Raw genomic sequence first — 17,317 nt, 5'->3', positions numbered from 1 at the left:
TTGTTACAGACACTGAAGGATCTGAGCTTCCTCGGGGAAATTGAATCTGCTCATCCTCGTCTTGTACACAGCATCAGTCTGGGTCCTCCAGTCCAGTCTGTTGTTTAAGTGTACACACAAATACTTGTAGTTGTCAACAATTCCAACCTCCTCGCCCATGATGATTATGGCCTCAATCAAATTTAGTCCATCACCATCTCCTTGGTCTTCAGCACATTTAGGAGCAGGTCATTCACCAGTCCTGAATGTCCTTCAGTGTCATAGCCAGTGTTGGGTAGGTTACTTTGGAAATGTAATAGGTTCCAGATTACAGGTTCCTCTGTTTAAAATGTAATAAGTCGTGTAACTTATCAGTGACTTTATAAAAGTAAAGTAACTGATTACATTTGATTACTTTTTGATTACTTTTAAGTTTCTAATGGATATTTTCATCTAAATCATTTCCAAACATTTATCCCAGGCAGGGTTAACCTTACAGTAGAACTCAACTCTGTTTACTGTTAGAATTTTAAGTCTTTCAACACTTGAATTAAGATTATATATTAATTTATTAATTAATATTAATAATATATTTAATTTTAAGCCCAGCCACAAAACCAGACTTCAGAACAAAAACTGTTTAATACTGTTTTAGGAATCAGATCTTTGCATAGCTATGACAGGACACACTGGCAAGTAACAATGCCTTGGGAAAAAAACATAATCTGTAAAGAGTCATCATAATGTACACTACAGCGCTAAAATAACTGAGTTATATTAGATCTGACACCAACACATTTACAAGGAGGAAAAGTGTGAGATATATACACTATATTGCCAAAAGTATTCTCTCACCTGCCTTGACTCGCATATGAACTTAAGTGACATCCCATTCCTAATCCATTGGGTTCAATATGACGTCGGTCCACCCTTTGCAGCTATAACAGCTTCAACTCTTCTGGGAAGGCTGTCCACAAGGTTTAGGAGTGTGTTTATGGGAATTTTTGACCATTCTTCCAGAAGCGCATTTGTGAGGTCACACACTGATGTTGGACGAGAAGGCCTGGCTCTCAGTCTCCGCTCTAATTCATCCCAAAGGTGTTCTATCGGGTTGAGGTCAGGACTCTGTGCAGGCCAGTCAAGTTCCTCCACACCAGACTCTGTCATCCATGTCTTTATGGACCTTGCTTTGGTCACTGGTGCACAGTCATGTTGGAAGAGGAAGGGGCCAGCTCCAAACTGTTCCCACAAAGTTGGGAGCATGGAATTGTCCAAAATGTCTTGGTATGCTGAAGCATTCAGAGTTCCTTTCACTGGAACTAAGGGGCCAAGCCCAGCTCCTGAAAAACAACCCCACACCATAATCCCCCCTCCACCAAACTTTACACTTGGCACAATGCAGTCAGACAAGTACCGTTCTCCTGGCAACCGCCAAACCCAGACTCGTCCATCAGATTGCCAGATGGAGAAGCGTGATTCGTCACTCCAGAGAACGCGTCTCCACTGCTCTAGAGTCCAGTGGCGGCGTGCTTTACACCACTGCATCCGACGCTTTGCATTGCACTTGGTGATGTATGGCTTGGATGCAGCTGCTCGGCCATGGAAACCCATTCCATGAAGCTCTCTGCGCGCTGTTCTTCAGCTAATCTGAAGGCCACATGAAGTTTGGAGGTCTGTAGTGATTGACTGCAGAAAGTTGGCGACCTCTTCGCACTATGCGCCTCAGCATCCGCTGACCCCGCTCCGTCAGTTTACGTGGCCTACCACTTCGTGGCTGAGTTGCTGTCGTTCCCAAACACTTCCACGTTCTTATAATACAGCTGACAGTTGACTGTGGAATATTTAGGAGCGAGGAAATTTCACGACTGGATTTGTTGCACAGGTGGCATCCTATCACAGTTCCACGCTGGAATTCACTGAGCTCCTGAGAGCGACCCATTCTTTCACAAATGTTTGTAAAAACAGTCTGCATGCCTAGGTGCTTGATTTTATACACCTGTGGCCATGGAAGTGATTGGAACACCTGATTCTGATTATTTGGATGGGTGAGTGAATACTTTTCGCAATATAGTGTATTTTGTCACAGGGTTCAGAAATAGAAGTGTGCCTGGTAAAGGCAGCTAGCAGACTAGCTAATTTGTTCTGAATGTTTTGAATACAGGTCTTGAGTAAACTGAACAAAAATTCCAGTTAGAAGAGTAGGAAAGCTTCATTAAATAATGATTCCTAGGAGTCAGATACATTCTGGATACCTCGTAAAAGTCTGAAAACCCTTTTTTGTGCCTTGTTTGTAACCTCCATGAATGATGGTCAACGATTTTTGGTGAACGCATTGTAATCTGCCGAAAATCTGATGTCTTTTCTGTTGACTATGACTGACGATTTCCTGGACACCCCAAGGATTCGAACTCGGTCAGTGTCTTCATAATGACCGTTCATGGCCTGCCTGTGTTGTTTGGGGGAGGCGGGGCAATGCGATGACTCTCATAATCTCTGCTTTTACACCAGTCAATGAAGGAAACTTAACAGGTCGAGAATCTGAGACATAAGACATGAGGCACAGCCTCCTCACCTTCTGGTAAGTTCATAATGCTTACATTATCCCGCTGGCTCTGGTCTTCCAAGTCAGTCTTCACCTCGTAGGTCGCCATTTTCGCAGCATGTTGGTCGTAGTTTTATAAACTCAGTTGCTCAGAATGGAGTATCTGTCATGTAATCCTCTTTCCCTGCTGGAACAGCTGGAAAGCTCCTTCAGATTGTTATCAAGTCTGGCTTAAAGAGTTTTAAATAACTCTTTTCTACCTTCTGCATCTCAGTCTGGTTTTGTTCTTTTCTCCTCTGTGTGTTGACTTTCTCCATCTTCTGCTGCACTTCCTCCTCTGGAGGGATGGAGAAGAGGAGCAGGCCTGGTCTCTTGTGGACATTTTGCCTAGAAGTTTCTAAACTGAAATAAAGTAATGTTACACACAACAGCACTAAACAGCAGGGGCTGTGTTTGGCTCCGCCTCCTGTTGGGGGTGTGGTTTTTAGAGGGGCAGGAGATTCCACAACGTTGCCCTCTGTGGGCTGTGTGGGCGTCAGGTGGTCGGACAAGAGAGCACCAAAAACGATGTTAGCTTTCTTTGCCTCCTCTTTCTCTTCTTCTGTCAGAGGGATGAAGGACCTGACCGGTTCCCTGGGCTTTTTCTGGGATCGAGTCTGATGGAAAAACACACACAAGTAGTAGTACTAAAATAGGCTTTAATATCTCCAGTGGTAAGTTATTTAGTATTCAGACAGTTAAGTTAAACAGGTGAGACAGCGTAACACATGAGATTTGTTCCTAAATTAATGCCTACATATATTTTTCAGAAAAGTCACTAAAAATAAAGTCAAACCAGCACTGTACACTTTCTTTAATCATGTGCTTTCAACAAAGCAAGTTTAAGACAAGAACATTTACAGAATATTCACCTCTGAAGCAGGGGCTGTGTTTGGCTCCGCCTCCTTTGTGGTTGTGGTTTTTGGAGGTACAGGAGTCTTCACAATGTTGCTGCATTTAAGTGAGGTCTCTGAAGACGACGTTCTTTCTCCGTGGAGCTCGGCCATGATGTCTCGATTGCAGTTGTTGGTGTCTGTGATTGTAATTAGGAATTAGGGGACATGTTTGATTCATGAGCACAGAACGTGAGCGTGATAAATCCAGCCGGATGTCTGATATCCAAACAGATCTTTATTTGATTCATTAGCAGTTTGCTGCAGAAGATGATAACCTTCATAGTGAGGATGGAAGACACACCCAACATGTGATTAATAACACCTCAGGCCCAGATCAGAAAAATTACAGCTCTATACATATTAAATTAATATTCTCTAATGTAATATTATTTTATATTAAATTGAAAGGGAAACATTCCTGAGCATGAAGAGAGTCTTTCTGTACTGGAATCCTACAGGAGCTGCATCTGCTGAAAAGGTTCACAGTTTAATTAACTCTTTCTTTCCACACTCTTTATTTACTCAGGTCTGTGTGTGAAAGTGACGTGTCCTTCACGATAGAGTCGACTCCTCGAATTGATTCCCAAAGTGCACTCAACGTTCACATAAAAGAATCGATTCACTGAACCGACTCGTCCGTGAACCTCACAGAGGATCAGCGATCAGAAGCTGAAGGAAGAATTTTCTTCCTGCTCAGTTGTGGTGAGAAGCGTCGTGTTTCAGACAGCACTTTAAGAGTTTTAACATTGTACTGAGTTCTAAATCCCCACAGGGTTAGGCTAGGCTAACATTATCAATTAGAGACGAGTTACGAGTGAAGAGTGATCAACAAAATTTAAGAAAATTCCTGTGAATTTTAAAGAAAAAACTAAAGATTTAGCACTTGATTATTATTCTGTGTATCATATTACTTGTTATAACTTCCACTTCCCCTGATTGCTCATTTCATGCCCCCAGTGTCAGGGCATGTGACCTTTTATGGAGTTTTGTGGGCGTGTCTATGCAGATGAGCTGGGGATGGATGATCAGCATGTTCACATGAGCATGAAGGACATTTTTTGTAAATTCTGTGGAAATATTTTTAGTTGAATGTGGCTTTAAACAACCATAAAGATTTTCATTATGCTCTTTTTTTGTTTTCTTTATTATATCATGATTTCAACATGAATTTCTATTTTTGCTTTGTTAACTTTTTTCTGAGCAATTTTTTATTTTTATATAATCATTTTTATTGATTTTTATTTACACTAAAACACCAGAGCCAAATTGATATACAATCGACTTCCAGAGTAAACATTTAGACACCTTAAACAGTATATTGTTCATACGAAAGAGTGACCATGGGGAAGCTAAAGGGCAAGACGGTCCAGTGAAAGAAAATATATGGGGAAAAAATGAGAAAAATAGTCAGGACTAGGATCTTGATTGTTCAAGTAAATCCCACAGAGGATCTCATATCCACCAGAACAGTTCAGATTTGTTCTGTAAGTCATATGTAGGTTTTAAGGGAGAAGATTAGCCACAAGATTTTTTTTTTTTTTTTTTTTTAATTACTGGAGTAGAAAAAATATTTGAACCCAAGCTTTATCATAGTGTCCAGAGATGGACCAGCTAACACTAACGTCCTACATATGGTGTATCTGCGTCACACTGTACATAACTGCAGAAAGGACATTGTTCATATCACACTGTCTGGTCTTTAGAATCATTTATAATCATACTCTCCGCTGTCACCCAAATGAGGATGGGTTCCTGTTTGAGTCTGGTTCCTCTCAAGGTTTCTTCCTCATACCATCTAATGGAGTTTTTCCTTGCCACCGTCGCTGGCTTGCTCTCTAGGGATAATTTTGTCTAACATCTAGGACTTTTGTACTGTTTCTATACTTCTGTAAAGCTGCTTTGATTCAAAGAACTTTATTAATCCCATGGGTTAAATTCCTTTTCCTTTTTTTTTTGTTATGTTCTGTAAAGCTGTTTTGAGACAATGTTCATTGTTAAAAGCGCTATACAAATAACATTGAATTGAATTTTTCACTAGGCCTTGTTCCTACATGGGCGTACCGGTGGAAATAAATACGAATAATGAAATATTGAGCTAAAATGATCCCATGGTGAGCTCCATACTCATAAAAAGATCAGGTAACTGTTGCTTCGGATTGGTGTCACATCCAGAGTGTTTTCCCACTTCACACCCAATATAGCATCAGCCTCCACCCTGTGTGTGTGTGTAATGATAGGTCCGAGTTTACTTATCTTCCCAATGCATGAACAGATAACTTCTCCACCCTGAGCAGACCCTTGAACCCCCCCCCAACACACACACACACACACACACACACACTACACTGCCTCCACCTGCACAGAAGATCTGGGTGTGATCTGTTTGGTGTGCTCAGTTCTCCTTTGCGAAGCCGGATGGGAGTGTGTCTGCAGAATTGCGAGAGTCTCCTATGCCGCAAGAGGTAGGAAACACAAACACACTCGCACATATATGCACATTTACACAGTTAGGCTCTCGTGTGCTCACACACACACACACACACAGTGTTCTAAAATGATTGAAATTTCCTTCACCATGAACTGGCAGACGTTACACAGTTGTGAGATTTTGGTAGAGTTGCGCACCTAAAAATAGCTGTAATCAACACACACACACAGGCACTGAGCATGACTCCGCAGTGTGGGTGTGTGCCAGAAAGTTTCTTTCACACACCCTTATGTGTAACTGAACATGTCAACACATCACAGTGACAAAACCACAAATTTCCCTTAGTGTGCCTCTGTGTGTGTGTGTGTGTGTGTGTGAGAACGCGAGAGAGTCCTCAGTTAACCGCCAACCCCCATCTCTATCTCCAGCCTTCTGTCCTTCACTTCAGGATGAGGAGAGGGAGAATAGGATGAAGAAGAGAGAGTGAAGAGGAGCGGCTATGAAGGGAACAGCACTCATCCTGCTTACAGTCACCGTCACCATCATCACAGGTACTGCACACACACACACACACACACACACAACCTTTTAGGCTACAGACAGACCCTACTCACTTTAAAGTACCACAGTAAGACTGTGCAGGTCCGCCTCAGTGTGTGTGTGTGTGTGTGTGTGTGTGTGTGTGTGCGCGGTCACATAATCCTGTTATCTTATTATTATTAATATATTAAGATTTTCAGCTGGATTGTGTTGTGTATACAACCTGTGTCCAGGAGTATGAGTCTCTGTGGTCAGTCATGGGGTCAGTAAATAAATCATAGGTGTCTGTGAGCACATGTAAGTGAAAAGAGGGCAGAGGACATCATCTTCTGAGTGTGTTACACACCTGTGATGAGCTTGAGTAGGTGAACAGATGCAGAGACTGGATTCACATGGATTTGTACCTTCTCTCTCTCTCTCTTTCCCTCTCTCTCTTTCTCTCTCTCTCTTTCTCTCTCTCTCTCTTTCCCTATGTCTCTCTCTCTCTCTCTTTCTCTCTCTCTCTCTTTCCCTATGTCTCTCTCTCTCTCTTTCTCTCTCTCTCTCTCTTTCCCTATGTCTCTCTCTCTCTCTCTCTCTTTCCCTATGTCTCTCTCTCTCTCTCTCTCCCCCTCTCTACCCTCCCCCCATTCTGTGCAGATGTTGTAGTAGGGGTAGATGTTTGTGCCTCCTGCCACCAGAATGCCACGTGTGATGATAAGACTGACGGCTCAGGGAAAGTGTGTAACTGCATGTACGGCTTCGTGGGAAACGGCAGGACTTACTGTCAAGGTGACGTTCCTCCGCTTCCTGTAGCATCCTCATGACTTCCTGTCCTACCATTTAATTGTAATGTGTTATGATTTGATGATGATGATGATGATGTTCCTGTCTCTCAGATAAAGATGAGTGTCAGCTGGGGAGGATCTGCGGAGACCACAGCAGGTGTCACAACACGCATGGCAGCTATTTCTGCACGTGTGTGTCGGGGTACAGCCCCACCAACACCCTGGACATCTTCATCCCTAACGATGGCACCTACTGCCATGGTGAGTCCCACAGACCCTCACGCTGCTCTGACCTCTGTGATGACCCCAGATCAGGGGAGGTCACATGTCTCACACAGTGATTCTTCATTTATTTGCCATTTAAATTGCTTTAAATCTCTGAGACCTGTGCCTTACTGTATGGTTTATCTCATACTGTTCGCTCTGAGGTTACTGTTAAACACCTGTCCAGTAAATTAATCCTGTTTCTGGACATGCGTGTACATTTCCTGTTCCATTAGCTGACCATTTATAAGACGCATTGATAAAACACAACAGACTCTGATGTTATTTTTATTTGGATCGTCAGTGTCTGTGTTTCTCACCCAGGACACGGGGACTGAGCTGTGCTATACACACCTTTACACAGCGCTGTGTGTGTGTGTTTTCTCCCCCAGATGTGGATGAGTGCTTAGTGGACAGTGTTTGTGGTGAGGGTGGTGTGTGTATGAATACAGACGGTGACTTCTCCTGTACCTGCAGAACCGGATACACGGTCCAGCATGGATCAGAACCCTTCCATCCGCACATACACCCCGCCTACTGCCAGAGTGAGTCCAGTTAAATGAGTATGAAGAAAGAGGATGTTATCCAGATGTTTTGAGTACATTAGCTGTGTGCCAGTTGTGGAAACTGTTAGTAATATTAATAAAGGGATAACTCTGTGTGTGTGTGTGTGTGTGTAGTGGTAGATTGCGGTTCCCCTCCCTCTGTCCCTCACGCAGTTCTGGTTCCTCCGTTCCTCACTGGTTATGGCAGCGTGGTGCAGTTCACCTGCGCAGATGGTTTCACCCAGACACGAGGAAACGTCACCTCCACGTGTGGACCTGATGGACAGTGGAGTTTTCCCAGCATGCACTGCGAAGGTAAACAACAAAAACAGTAAAACTGCCTCCTAAAACTCTATTATATATATATATATATATATATATATATATATATATATATATATATATATATATATATATATATATAATATATAATTATCCCGTGTGTGTGTGTGTGTGTGTTTCAGAGGTAGAGTGTGGCCTTCCCCCATCATTCCCTCATGCAGTGATGCTGTGGAATGGAGTGAGGAAAGTGGGTGCAGAAGTGCGTTATCAGTGTGTGGAGGGTTTTTATAGCAGCGGACACCAGGACGTGTGTGTGTGTACGAGCAGAGGATCATGGAGCTTCCTGTACTTCCTCTGTCAGGGTAGAACTAACCGTTTACATTCACACTAGATCAAGTTTATACTGAACAACCTGAACAAGGTGTGTGTGTGTGTGTGTGTGTTAGAGATCCGTTGTGGAGCTCCACCTCCTCTCCTCCATGCTGTAGTGTTGTGGAATGGCAGCAGTAATTTAGGCTCTAAAGCTCAGTATGAGTGTGACGCAGGATATCGCAGTGTGGGAACAGGAAGTGTGTCGGAGTGCGACTCTCACGGGCGCTGGACACACGCTCGCATCACATGCACAGGTGCACACACTTCTGTCCATCTGATTGTGTAATCTCACTGCCCCGTTATTCACACCATGACTGACTGAAGTAACTATACTGCTGTTGCTCTGAAACTCAGACCCCCAGTGCTCCCAGTCTCTGTCCTTTTGTTGTGTGTGGCTGCTGTTTTAAACGTGCCCTCATCCAACTGCCCTCTGGGTCATGGACAGAGACAGAAGACAGAATGAGACCTGAAACTGGGACTGGACCACTGATCAGACTTTGGGACAGGAGCAGCGTCTGATATTGATGCTGGACCAGTGCACATGACCAGTGCCCAAACCTCACAGCAATGGTGACTAAAACTGATGGTGGGATCTGCCCAAGACTGGGACTGGAGCAGTATCTGGAACTGACACTGGGGCAGCATCAGTACCTGAGACTGGGACTGGACCACTGATCTGACCTTGGGACAGGAACAGAGTCTTATATTAATGCTGGACCGGTGCACAGGACCAGTGTCCAAGCTTTACAACCCTGGTGACTAAAACTGCTGGTGGGATCTGCCCAAGACTGGGACTGGAGCATTATCTGGAAATGACACTGGGGCAGCATCAGTACCTAAGACTGGGACTGGACCAAAGCTCTAGAATGACTGGGACCAGTTTAGTACCTGAAACAGAAACTGGGAAGAGATTGGTGCCAGAGACAGAAACTGGGACGAGATCAGTGCCAGAGACAGAAACTGGGACCAGATCAGTAGCTGATGCTATGACTGGGACGAGATCAGTGCCTGAGACAGAAACTGGTATGGGATCAGTGCCTGAGCGTGAACTCACACTGCCTGTGACTAAAACAGGACCAGTGACGGTGGGTCAGGATCAATTCAAGGCACTGGGACTGATACTGGGACGAGATCAGCACTTAGGACTCACACTAGGACAAGAAGACATTGTCTGAGACAAAAGGGCAAAAGGGGACAGTGGGACAGAATCATTACCTCTGACTGAGAGAGGAACAGTGCCTAAGGCTTATCGTGGGGCAAAATCACGGTTAGAGACTGAGACAGGGACAGCTGGGGGCATCAGTGAGACCACATTCAAAACAGAGTACAGAGTAATGCTGAAACACAGGGCTGCATGTCGTCTGTTTAACTCTGACCAGTCTCTCTCTCTCTCTCTCTCTCTCTCTCTCTCTCTCTCTCTCTCTCTCTGTACAGAGATCCTCTGCCCTGACCCCCCCGTCCTGCCCCACACTGACCGGCTGTGGGATGGCAGTGTGCGTGTTAACAGCTCTGTACTTTATTACTGTAAGGAGGGATTTTACGCTGCACTGGGAGAGAATAAATCTGTGTGCAGTCAGAACAGTTCATGGAGCAGAGCTACTCTGTTATGTCGAGGTAAAGTTGCTGTTACACAGTTAACCACTTGCTGGTTTCCATCTGTTGCTCGATTAGTTCAGGATCATGTCTGTTAAGCCGAGTTCACACTGTGCACGATTTTAGCCCTGATTTTCAGACGCCTTCAGGTTTTTTTAGTGAAATTGCTGGCAAATCGGTTCTTGTGCATGCGAGTGACATCCGCAGTGTGAATGATCGAAGATGTGATCTGAGAGAATCACTGATGCGGCGCTGATTCTCATGAAATATTTGGCATGCTAAATATCTGGAACTGTTGGCGACTTAAAATCCTGCAGTTTTAAAGGAGTTCTGAGTGAAAAATACCTCGGCGATGACCTATAGCCAATGAGAGAGCGAGGTACAGGGCAGCGGTCAGTTCAGGGAGGAGTTATAGACCACACATCAGCAAGCATGGCTTCAGTTCTGAGAAAGGCTCTTTCTCAGTCTATTTGGACCAAAGAAATGAAGGGAAGTTTAGTTGAGCTTTGACAGGAGCACCCATGTCTATTTGATTCATCTGAGCTCCAACTCTCTCTGCAGAACACACAATCCTCCCCAACCATTTCCTCCTCCTCCATAATCTTTTTATCTTTTTTGTTCTTTCGCTGCAAATCAGCACTCAGAACATTTGGATGGTGAACTTTTTGCGGGGTTCCATTTCCAGTCTCGCACCAGAACTCTGACCTCACGTGTGATCTTGCTTTATTTTCTTATTATTTCTGCCGTACGTTCGGTTGTGAAAGTCAGCTTGCGGAGCAGACAGAGTTGTGGGTGATTCTTCCTGTTCTGAAGTCATGCAGTGTGAAAGCTCCTGTCTCTGATCCACCATGCAGTGTGAACACAGAGACTGAATGCTAACACAGATAGCGGTGCAGTGTGAACACAGAGACTGAATGCTAACACAGATAGCGGTGCAGTGTGAACACAGAGACTGAATGCTAACACAGATAGTGGTGCAGTGTGAACACAGAGACTGAATGCTAACACAGATAGCGGTGCAGTGTGAACACAGAGACTGAATGCTAACACAGATAGTGGTGCAGTGTGAACACAGAGACTGAATGCTAACACAGATAGTGGTGCAGTGTGAACACAGAGACTGAATGCTAACACAGATAGCGGTGCAGTGTGAACACAGAGACTGAATGCTAACACAGATAGTGGTGCAGTGTGAACACAGAGACTGAATGCTAACACAGATAGCGGTGCAGTGTGAACACAGAGACTGAATGCTAATGCAGATAGCGGTGCAGTGTGAACACAGAGACTGAATGCTAATGCAGATAGCGGTGCAGTGTGAACACAGAGACTGAATGCTAATGCAGATAGTCATACAGTGTGAAAGCATCCATGATCTGACCACTCGGAACATCCTGCAGTGTGAACTCGGCACTATACAGCTCATTGTTTCTCCTCGTCAGTCTCTCTGCTTCACTGCAGAACCTGTCAGATGGAGGTTCCTCCTACATATTCCCCTCAGGATTAATCACTGTCTTTAACTGAGTCATGTTCTGTCTGTTACACAGTTACATCATTATTGTCTGTTATAAAGGTCTCGATTTACTTAATTAGACTTTTCTCATCACTGTTACACACTGCTGTGTATGATTTAATCACTTTGGAAATGTCTATATATTTTTGTGTAACATTTCACCCCTATGTCTGCAGAGATCCTCTGCCCTGACCCCCCCGTCCTGCCCCACACTGACCGGCTGTGGGATGGCAGTGTGCGTGTTAACAGCTCTGTACTTTATTACTGTAAGGAGGGATTTTACGCTGCACTGGGAGAGAATAAATCTGTGTGCAGTCAGAACAGTTCATGGAGCAGAGCTACTCTGTTATGTCGAGGTAACATCAGCAGCATGCTGTAAAACTCTCTGCTGCAGTCTGAAGATACACGCAGGATCTCTTCTTTCTGATCTCACTTAGAAATCTGTGTACAGTTATATACTTTTAAAACACAATGAAGAGTTTAGCAGCTTTCTACTGTAGTTATTCACTTAACATCTTAATTCTGCTTCACACGTGTAGAATATCCGCTTTCACTTTCTACTGAACACCTCTGAGATACAGTTAGTGTCTTTGTGTCTCACTCAGTTACTGTGTTATAATGTCTTACACACGGCTATGGAAGTATTTTCTGGACTATTTTTAAAACTAACTGCATGTTATACTTGCCATTGCCTTTTCACATTGTGAACACATGAAATTGTCAGAAGGCAAGTCACACATTACTGTCTGCATTTTCTATCACATCACTGTACAATATCTGACAAATTTTATGCCAATTCCAAATGTACACTATATTGCCAAAAGTATTGGGACACCCCTCCAGATCATTGAGTTCAGGTGTTGTTTTTCGGGGGTTGGACTCGGCCCCTTAGTTCCAGTGAAAGGAACTCTTAATGCTTCAGCTTCATACCAAGACATTTTGGACAATTTCATGCTCTTTGTGGGAACAGTTTGGGGATGACCCCTTCCTGTTCCAACATGACTGTACACCAGTGACCAAAGCAAGGTCCATAAAGACATGGATGAGTGAGTTCGGTGTGGAGGAACTTGACTGGCCTGCACAGAGTCCTGACCTCAACCCCATAGAACACCTTTGGGATGAATTAGAGTGGAGATTTTGAAGAATTAAAGAAGAAAATACTTCCATACACACCGCTGTATGAGCTACGAGGCCTGAGTGTGGCCTTTTTTCAAACACTTCATACTGTCTCTCTCTGTGTACAGAGATCCTCTGCCCTGACCCCCCCGTCCTGCCCCACACTGACCGGCTGTGGGATGGCAGTGTGTGTGTTAACAGCTCTGTACTTTATTACTGTAAGGAGGGATTTTACGCTGCACTGGGAGAGAATAAATCTGTGTGCAGTCAGAACGGTTCATGGAGCAGAGCTACTCTGTTATGTCGAGGTAACATCACCTCTCTTATAGAGTTCCTCACTGTACTTGTGACACACTTCTTATTAATTAGTTGAACTGCACAGTTTGTTAACATTTCGTGTGTGTGTGTGTGTGTGTGTGTGTGTGTGTGTGTGTTTCAGAGGTAGAGTGTGGCCTTCCCCCATCATTCCCTCATGCAGTGATGCTGTGGAATGGAGTGAGGAAAGTGGGTGCAGAAGTGCGTTATCAGTGTGTGGAGGGTTTTTATAGCAGCGGACACCAGGACGTGTGTGTGTGTACGAGCAGAGGATCATGGAGCTTCCTGTACTTCCTCTGTCAGGGTAGAACTAACCGTTTACATTCACACTAGATCAAGTTTATACTGAACAACCTGAACAAGGTGTGTGTGTGTGTGTGTTAGAGATCCGTTGTGGAGCTCCACCTCCTCTCCTCCATGCTGTAGTGTTGTGGAATGGCAGCAGTAATTTAGGCTCTAAAGCTCAGTATGAGTGTGACGCAGGATATCGCAGTGTGGGAACAGGAAGTGTGTCGGAGTGCGACTCTCACGGGCGCTGGACACACGCTCGTATCACATGCACAGGTGCACACACTTCTGTCCATCTGATTGTGTAATCTCACTGCCCCGTTATTCACACCATGACTGACTGAAGTAACTATACTGCTGTTGCTCTGAAACTCAGACCCCCAGTGCTCCCAGTCTCTGTCCTTTTGTTGTGTGTGGCTGCGGTTTTAAACGTGCCCTCATCCAACTGCCCTCTGGGTCATGGACAGAGACAGAAGACAGAATGAGACCTGAAACTGGGACTGGACCACTGATCAGACTTTGGGACAGGAGCAGCGTCTGATATTGATGCTGGACCAGTGCACATGACCAGTGCCCAAACCTCACAGCAATGGTGACTAAAACTGATGGTGGGATCTGCCCAAGACTGGGACTGGAGCAGTATCTGGAACTGACACTGGGGCAGCATCAGTACCTGAGACTGGGACTGGACCAAAGCTCTAGAATGACTGGGACCAGTTTAGTGCCTGAGACAGGAACTGGGACCAGATCAGTACCTGAGGCTATGACTGGGATGAGATCAGTGCCTGAGACAGAAACTGGGACGGGATCAGTGCCTGAGCGTGAACTCACACTGACCTGTTGCTTGTGACTAAAACAAGACCAATGACAGTGGGTCAGGATCAATTCACAGCACTGGGATGAGATCAGCACTTAGGACTCCCACTAGGACAAGAAGACAGTGTCTGAGACAAAAGGGGACAGTGGGACAGAATCATTACCTCTGACTGAGAGAGGAACAGTGCCTAAGGCTTATCGTGGGGCAAAATCACAGCTAGAGACTGAGACAGGGACAGCTGGGGGCATCAGTGAGACCACATTCAAAACAGAGTACAGAGTAATGCTGAAACACAGGGCTGCATGTCTGTTTAACTCTGGCCAGTCTCTCTCTCTCTCTCACGCTCTCTTTCTTTCTCTTTCTCTCTCTCTCTCTCTCTCTCTCTCTCTCTCTCTCTCTCTCTCTCTCTCTCTCTCTCTGTGTACAGAGATCCTCTGCCCTGACCCCCCCGTCCTGCCCCACACTGACCGGCTGTGGGATGGCAGCGTGCGTGTTAACAGCTCTGTACTTTATTACTGTAAGGAGGGATTTTACGCTGCACTGGGAGAGAATAAATCTGTGTGCAGTCAGAACAGTTCATGGAGCAGAGCTACTCTGTTATGTCGAGGTAACATCAGCAGCATGCTGTAAAACTCTCTGCTGCAGTCTGAAGATACACGCAGGAGATGATTTCATGTAGAAGAACAGGTTACACAAATCAGTGAGCGGTGACTGTGTTTTACTCCAGTCCACGTTGTGTCTGTTATACAGTTAGCTGCTTTCTCTTTATCACTCAGTGGGTTCATTCTCTAACACTTCTCTTTCAGATTATCCCACAGCCATGTGAAGTTAGCTACGAATTCATCTCTCTTACACAATTAGCATTTTGTTGTCTCTTACACACTCCACTGTATGGGCCTGATTCTGTAGCCTTGTATTCAACCCTGTCCCACTTTGTCTGCAGAGATCCTCTGCCCTGACCCCCCCGTCCTGCCCCACACTGACCGGCTGTGGGATGGCAGTGTGCGTGTTAACAGCTCTGTACTTTATTACTGTAAGGAGGGATTTTACGCTGCACTGGGAGAGAATAAATCTGTGTGCAGTCAGAACAGTTCATGGAGCAGAGCTACTCTGTTATGTCGAGGTAACATCACCTCTCTTATAGAGTTCCTCAGTTCCTCACTGTACTTGTGTCACACTTCTTATTAATTAGTTGAACTGCACAGTTTAACATTTTGTGTGTGTGTGTTTCAGAGGTAGAGTGTGGCCTTCCCCCATCATTCCCTCATGCAGTGATGCTGTGGAATGGAGTGAGGAAAGTGGGTGCAGAAGTGCGTTATCAGTGTGTGGAGGGTTTTTATAGCAGCGGACACCAGGACGTGTGTGTGTGTACGAGCAGAGGATCATGGAGCTTCCTGTACTTCCTCTGTCAGGGTAGAACTAACCGTTTTCCTATATATAGTGATTATAATAACCTGAAGTAGGTATACATGTGTATATTTGTGTGTGTGTGTGTGTGTGTATGTGTGTGTTTAGAGGTAAACTGCAGCGAGCCCCGCCCACTCCCTCACACTCTGCTCATGTGGAATGGCAGCTCTGCTTTCGGCTCTGTGGCGCGGTACGAGTGCGAGGCCGGATATCGGAGTGTTGGTGCAGAGAGTGTGTCTGTGTGCGGCTCTGACAACCGGTGGAGTGATGTACACATGCACTGTGAAGGTACACACACACACACACAGAGTATGAAGTGTGACAGGACAGAATTGTTTACACACTTTGTTTTCTTGCAGTTTCCTGTAGTCCGATCCCAACGCCGCAGAATGCCGAGGTTCTCTGGGAAAACGGCACCGTCGCCGTCCATCACTGTGTTAAAGGCTACTACAGACATACAGGAAGTGACATATCAGTGTGCGACACCACAGGAAGATGGAGGATGGCAACGATGCGCTGCAGAGGTTCAACAGTAGATCTTGTTCTGTTTATTAAGATAATGACGTGGTAATGTTAGGAGGCTTGCTGGATATCACTGTATCCTGAAACAAATGTATTTTGTAATACTTACTATAAAATCCAATTAAAATAAAATAAATTAGCCTATTGCAGCTAACATAACTAATAAGCTCAAGGAGAACGTGTCTGAGACTGCAGCTTTTATCCACTTTCCTGGTTTGTTTTTTCGTAACAGAGCTGAAGTTCAGTGTGCAGAGTTTGTCTGTGTTTAATGAGAAATGTCTGCGCTGGAGGACGGCTGCAGAATCGCAAGGCTACAAACAACAATACGCAGTGAGTGCAGCAGAAACACACACACAGTGGTGGACATGAATGTCGGGTACATCCTGATGATGTATGGTTTCTTAGCTGTGTGTGTGTGTGTAGGTGGTGTATGTTGGTGTGAGAGATTTTGATCCCTCATTCAGTGATCGATGGAGGAAAGTGTTCGGCTTGTCTGCGTTATATCCCACTGTGTGCTTGAACCTGCAGCCCATCACCAACTACACCATCACTGTGACTGCACTGGAGACCGGAGACACGGCTACTGTTACTGCGAACACCACCATACCTGGTACACACACACACACACAGTAACTTAACCACAAATAGTCGTTTCCTTAGCAACAGTTTACAACAACATTTTGCTGTAGTATAATATTAACACACACGATATTGCCAAAAGTTTTGGGACGTCTGTCTTTCCATGCACATGAATGTAATATGGAGTTGTCCCGCCCTTTACAGCTATAACAGCTTCAACTCTTCTTGGAAGATTTTCCACAAGGTTTAGGAGTGTGTTTATGGGAATTTTTGACCGTTCCTCTAGAAGCGCATTTGTGAGATCAGGCACTGATGTTGGATGAGAAGGTCTGGCTCACAGTCTCCACTCTAATTCATCCCAAAGGTGTTCTATGGGGTTGAGGTCAGGACTCTGTGCAGGACAGTTGAGTTCCTCCACACCAAACTCGCTTATCCATGTCTTTATGGACCTTGCTTTGGTCACTGGTGTGCAGTCATGTTGGAACAGGAAGGGGTCATCCCCAAACTGTTTCC

The 17,317-nt window shown here is 44.9% G+C and overlaps 1 protein-coding gene across 8 annotated transcripts in view; it reads left to right on the top strand.

The window, feature by feature from the left end:
* Positions 1–5,780: 5,780 nt before the first annotated feature.
* susd1 (sushi domain containing 1) overlaps positions 5,781–17,317 on the top strand; it is a 14,140-nt gene continuing 2,603 nt past the window's right edge. The window contains exons 1-20 of one of the 8 annotated variants that reach the window (XM_058375556.1): positions 5,781–5,918; positions 6,313–6,435; positions 7,055–7,195; positions 7,303–7,452; positions 7,848–8,000; positions 8,136–8,315; positions 8,465–8,644; positions 8,729–8,908; positions 10,089–10,268; positions 11,937–12,116; positions 13,005–13,184; positions 13,316–13,495; positions 13,576–13,755; positions 14,724–14,903; positions 15,240–15,419; positions 15,530–15,709; positions 15,812–15,991; positions 16,063–16,227; positions 16,458–16,555; positions 16,649–16,835. In XM_058375556.1, the coding sequence (XP_058231539.1) occupies positions 6,384–6,435; positions 7,055–7,195; positions 7,303–7,452; positions 7,848–8,000; positions 8,136–8,315; positions 8,465–8,644; positions 8,729–8,908; positions 10,089–10,268; positions 11,937–12,116; positions 13,005–13,184; positions 13,316–13,495; positions 13,576–13,755; positions 14,724–14,903; positions 15,240–15,419; positions 15,530–15,709; positions 15,812–15,991; positions 16,063–16,227; positions 16,458–16,555; positions 16,649–16,835 (3,106 nt within the window). In that variant the 5' untranslated portion in view covers positions 5,781–5,918; positions 6,313–6,383. Of the gene's footprint in view, positions 5,919–6,214; positions 6,436–7,054; positions 7,196–7,302; positions 7,453–7,847; positions 8,001–8,135; positions 8,316–8,464; positions 8,645–8,728; positions 8,909–10,088; positions 10,269–11,936; positions 12,117–13,004; positions 13,185–13,315; positions 13,496–13,575; positions 13,756–14,723; positions 14,904–15,239; positions 15,420–15,529; positions 15,710–15,811; positions 15,992–16,062; positions 16,228–16,457; positions 16,556–16,648; positions 16,836–17,317 lie in introns of those variants that run through there. The other 7 variants (XM_058375558.1, XM_058375555.1, XM_058375557.1 and 4 more) reach the window with 7 other exon arrangements.

This window comes from Hemibagrus wyckioides, linkage group LG22 (assembly GCF_019097595.1).
Source record: "Hemibagrus wyckioides isolate EC202008001 linkage group LG22, SWU_Hwy_1.0, whole genome shotgun sequence".
NCBI lineage: Eukaryota > Metazoa > Chordata > Actinopteri > Siluriformes > Bagridae > Hemibagrus > Hemibagrus wyckioides.
The sequence above is the reverse complement of the archived record's forward strand: the minus strand, read 5'-3'. Positions and strand labels throughout refer to the sequence as shown.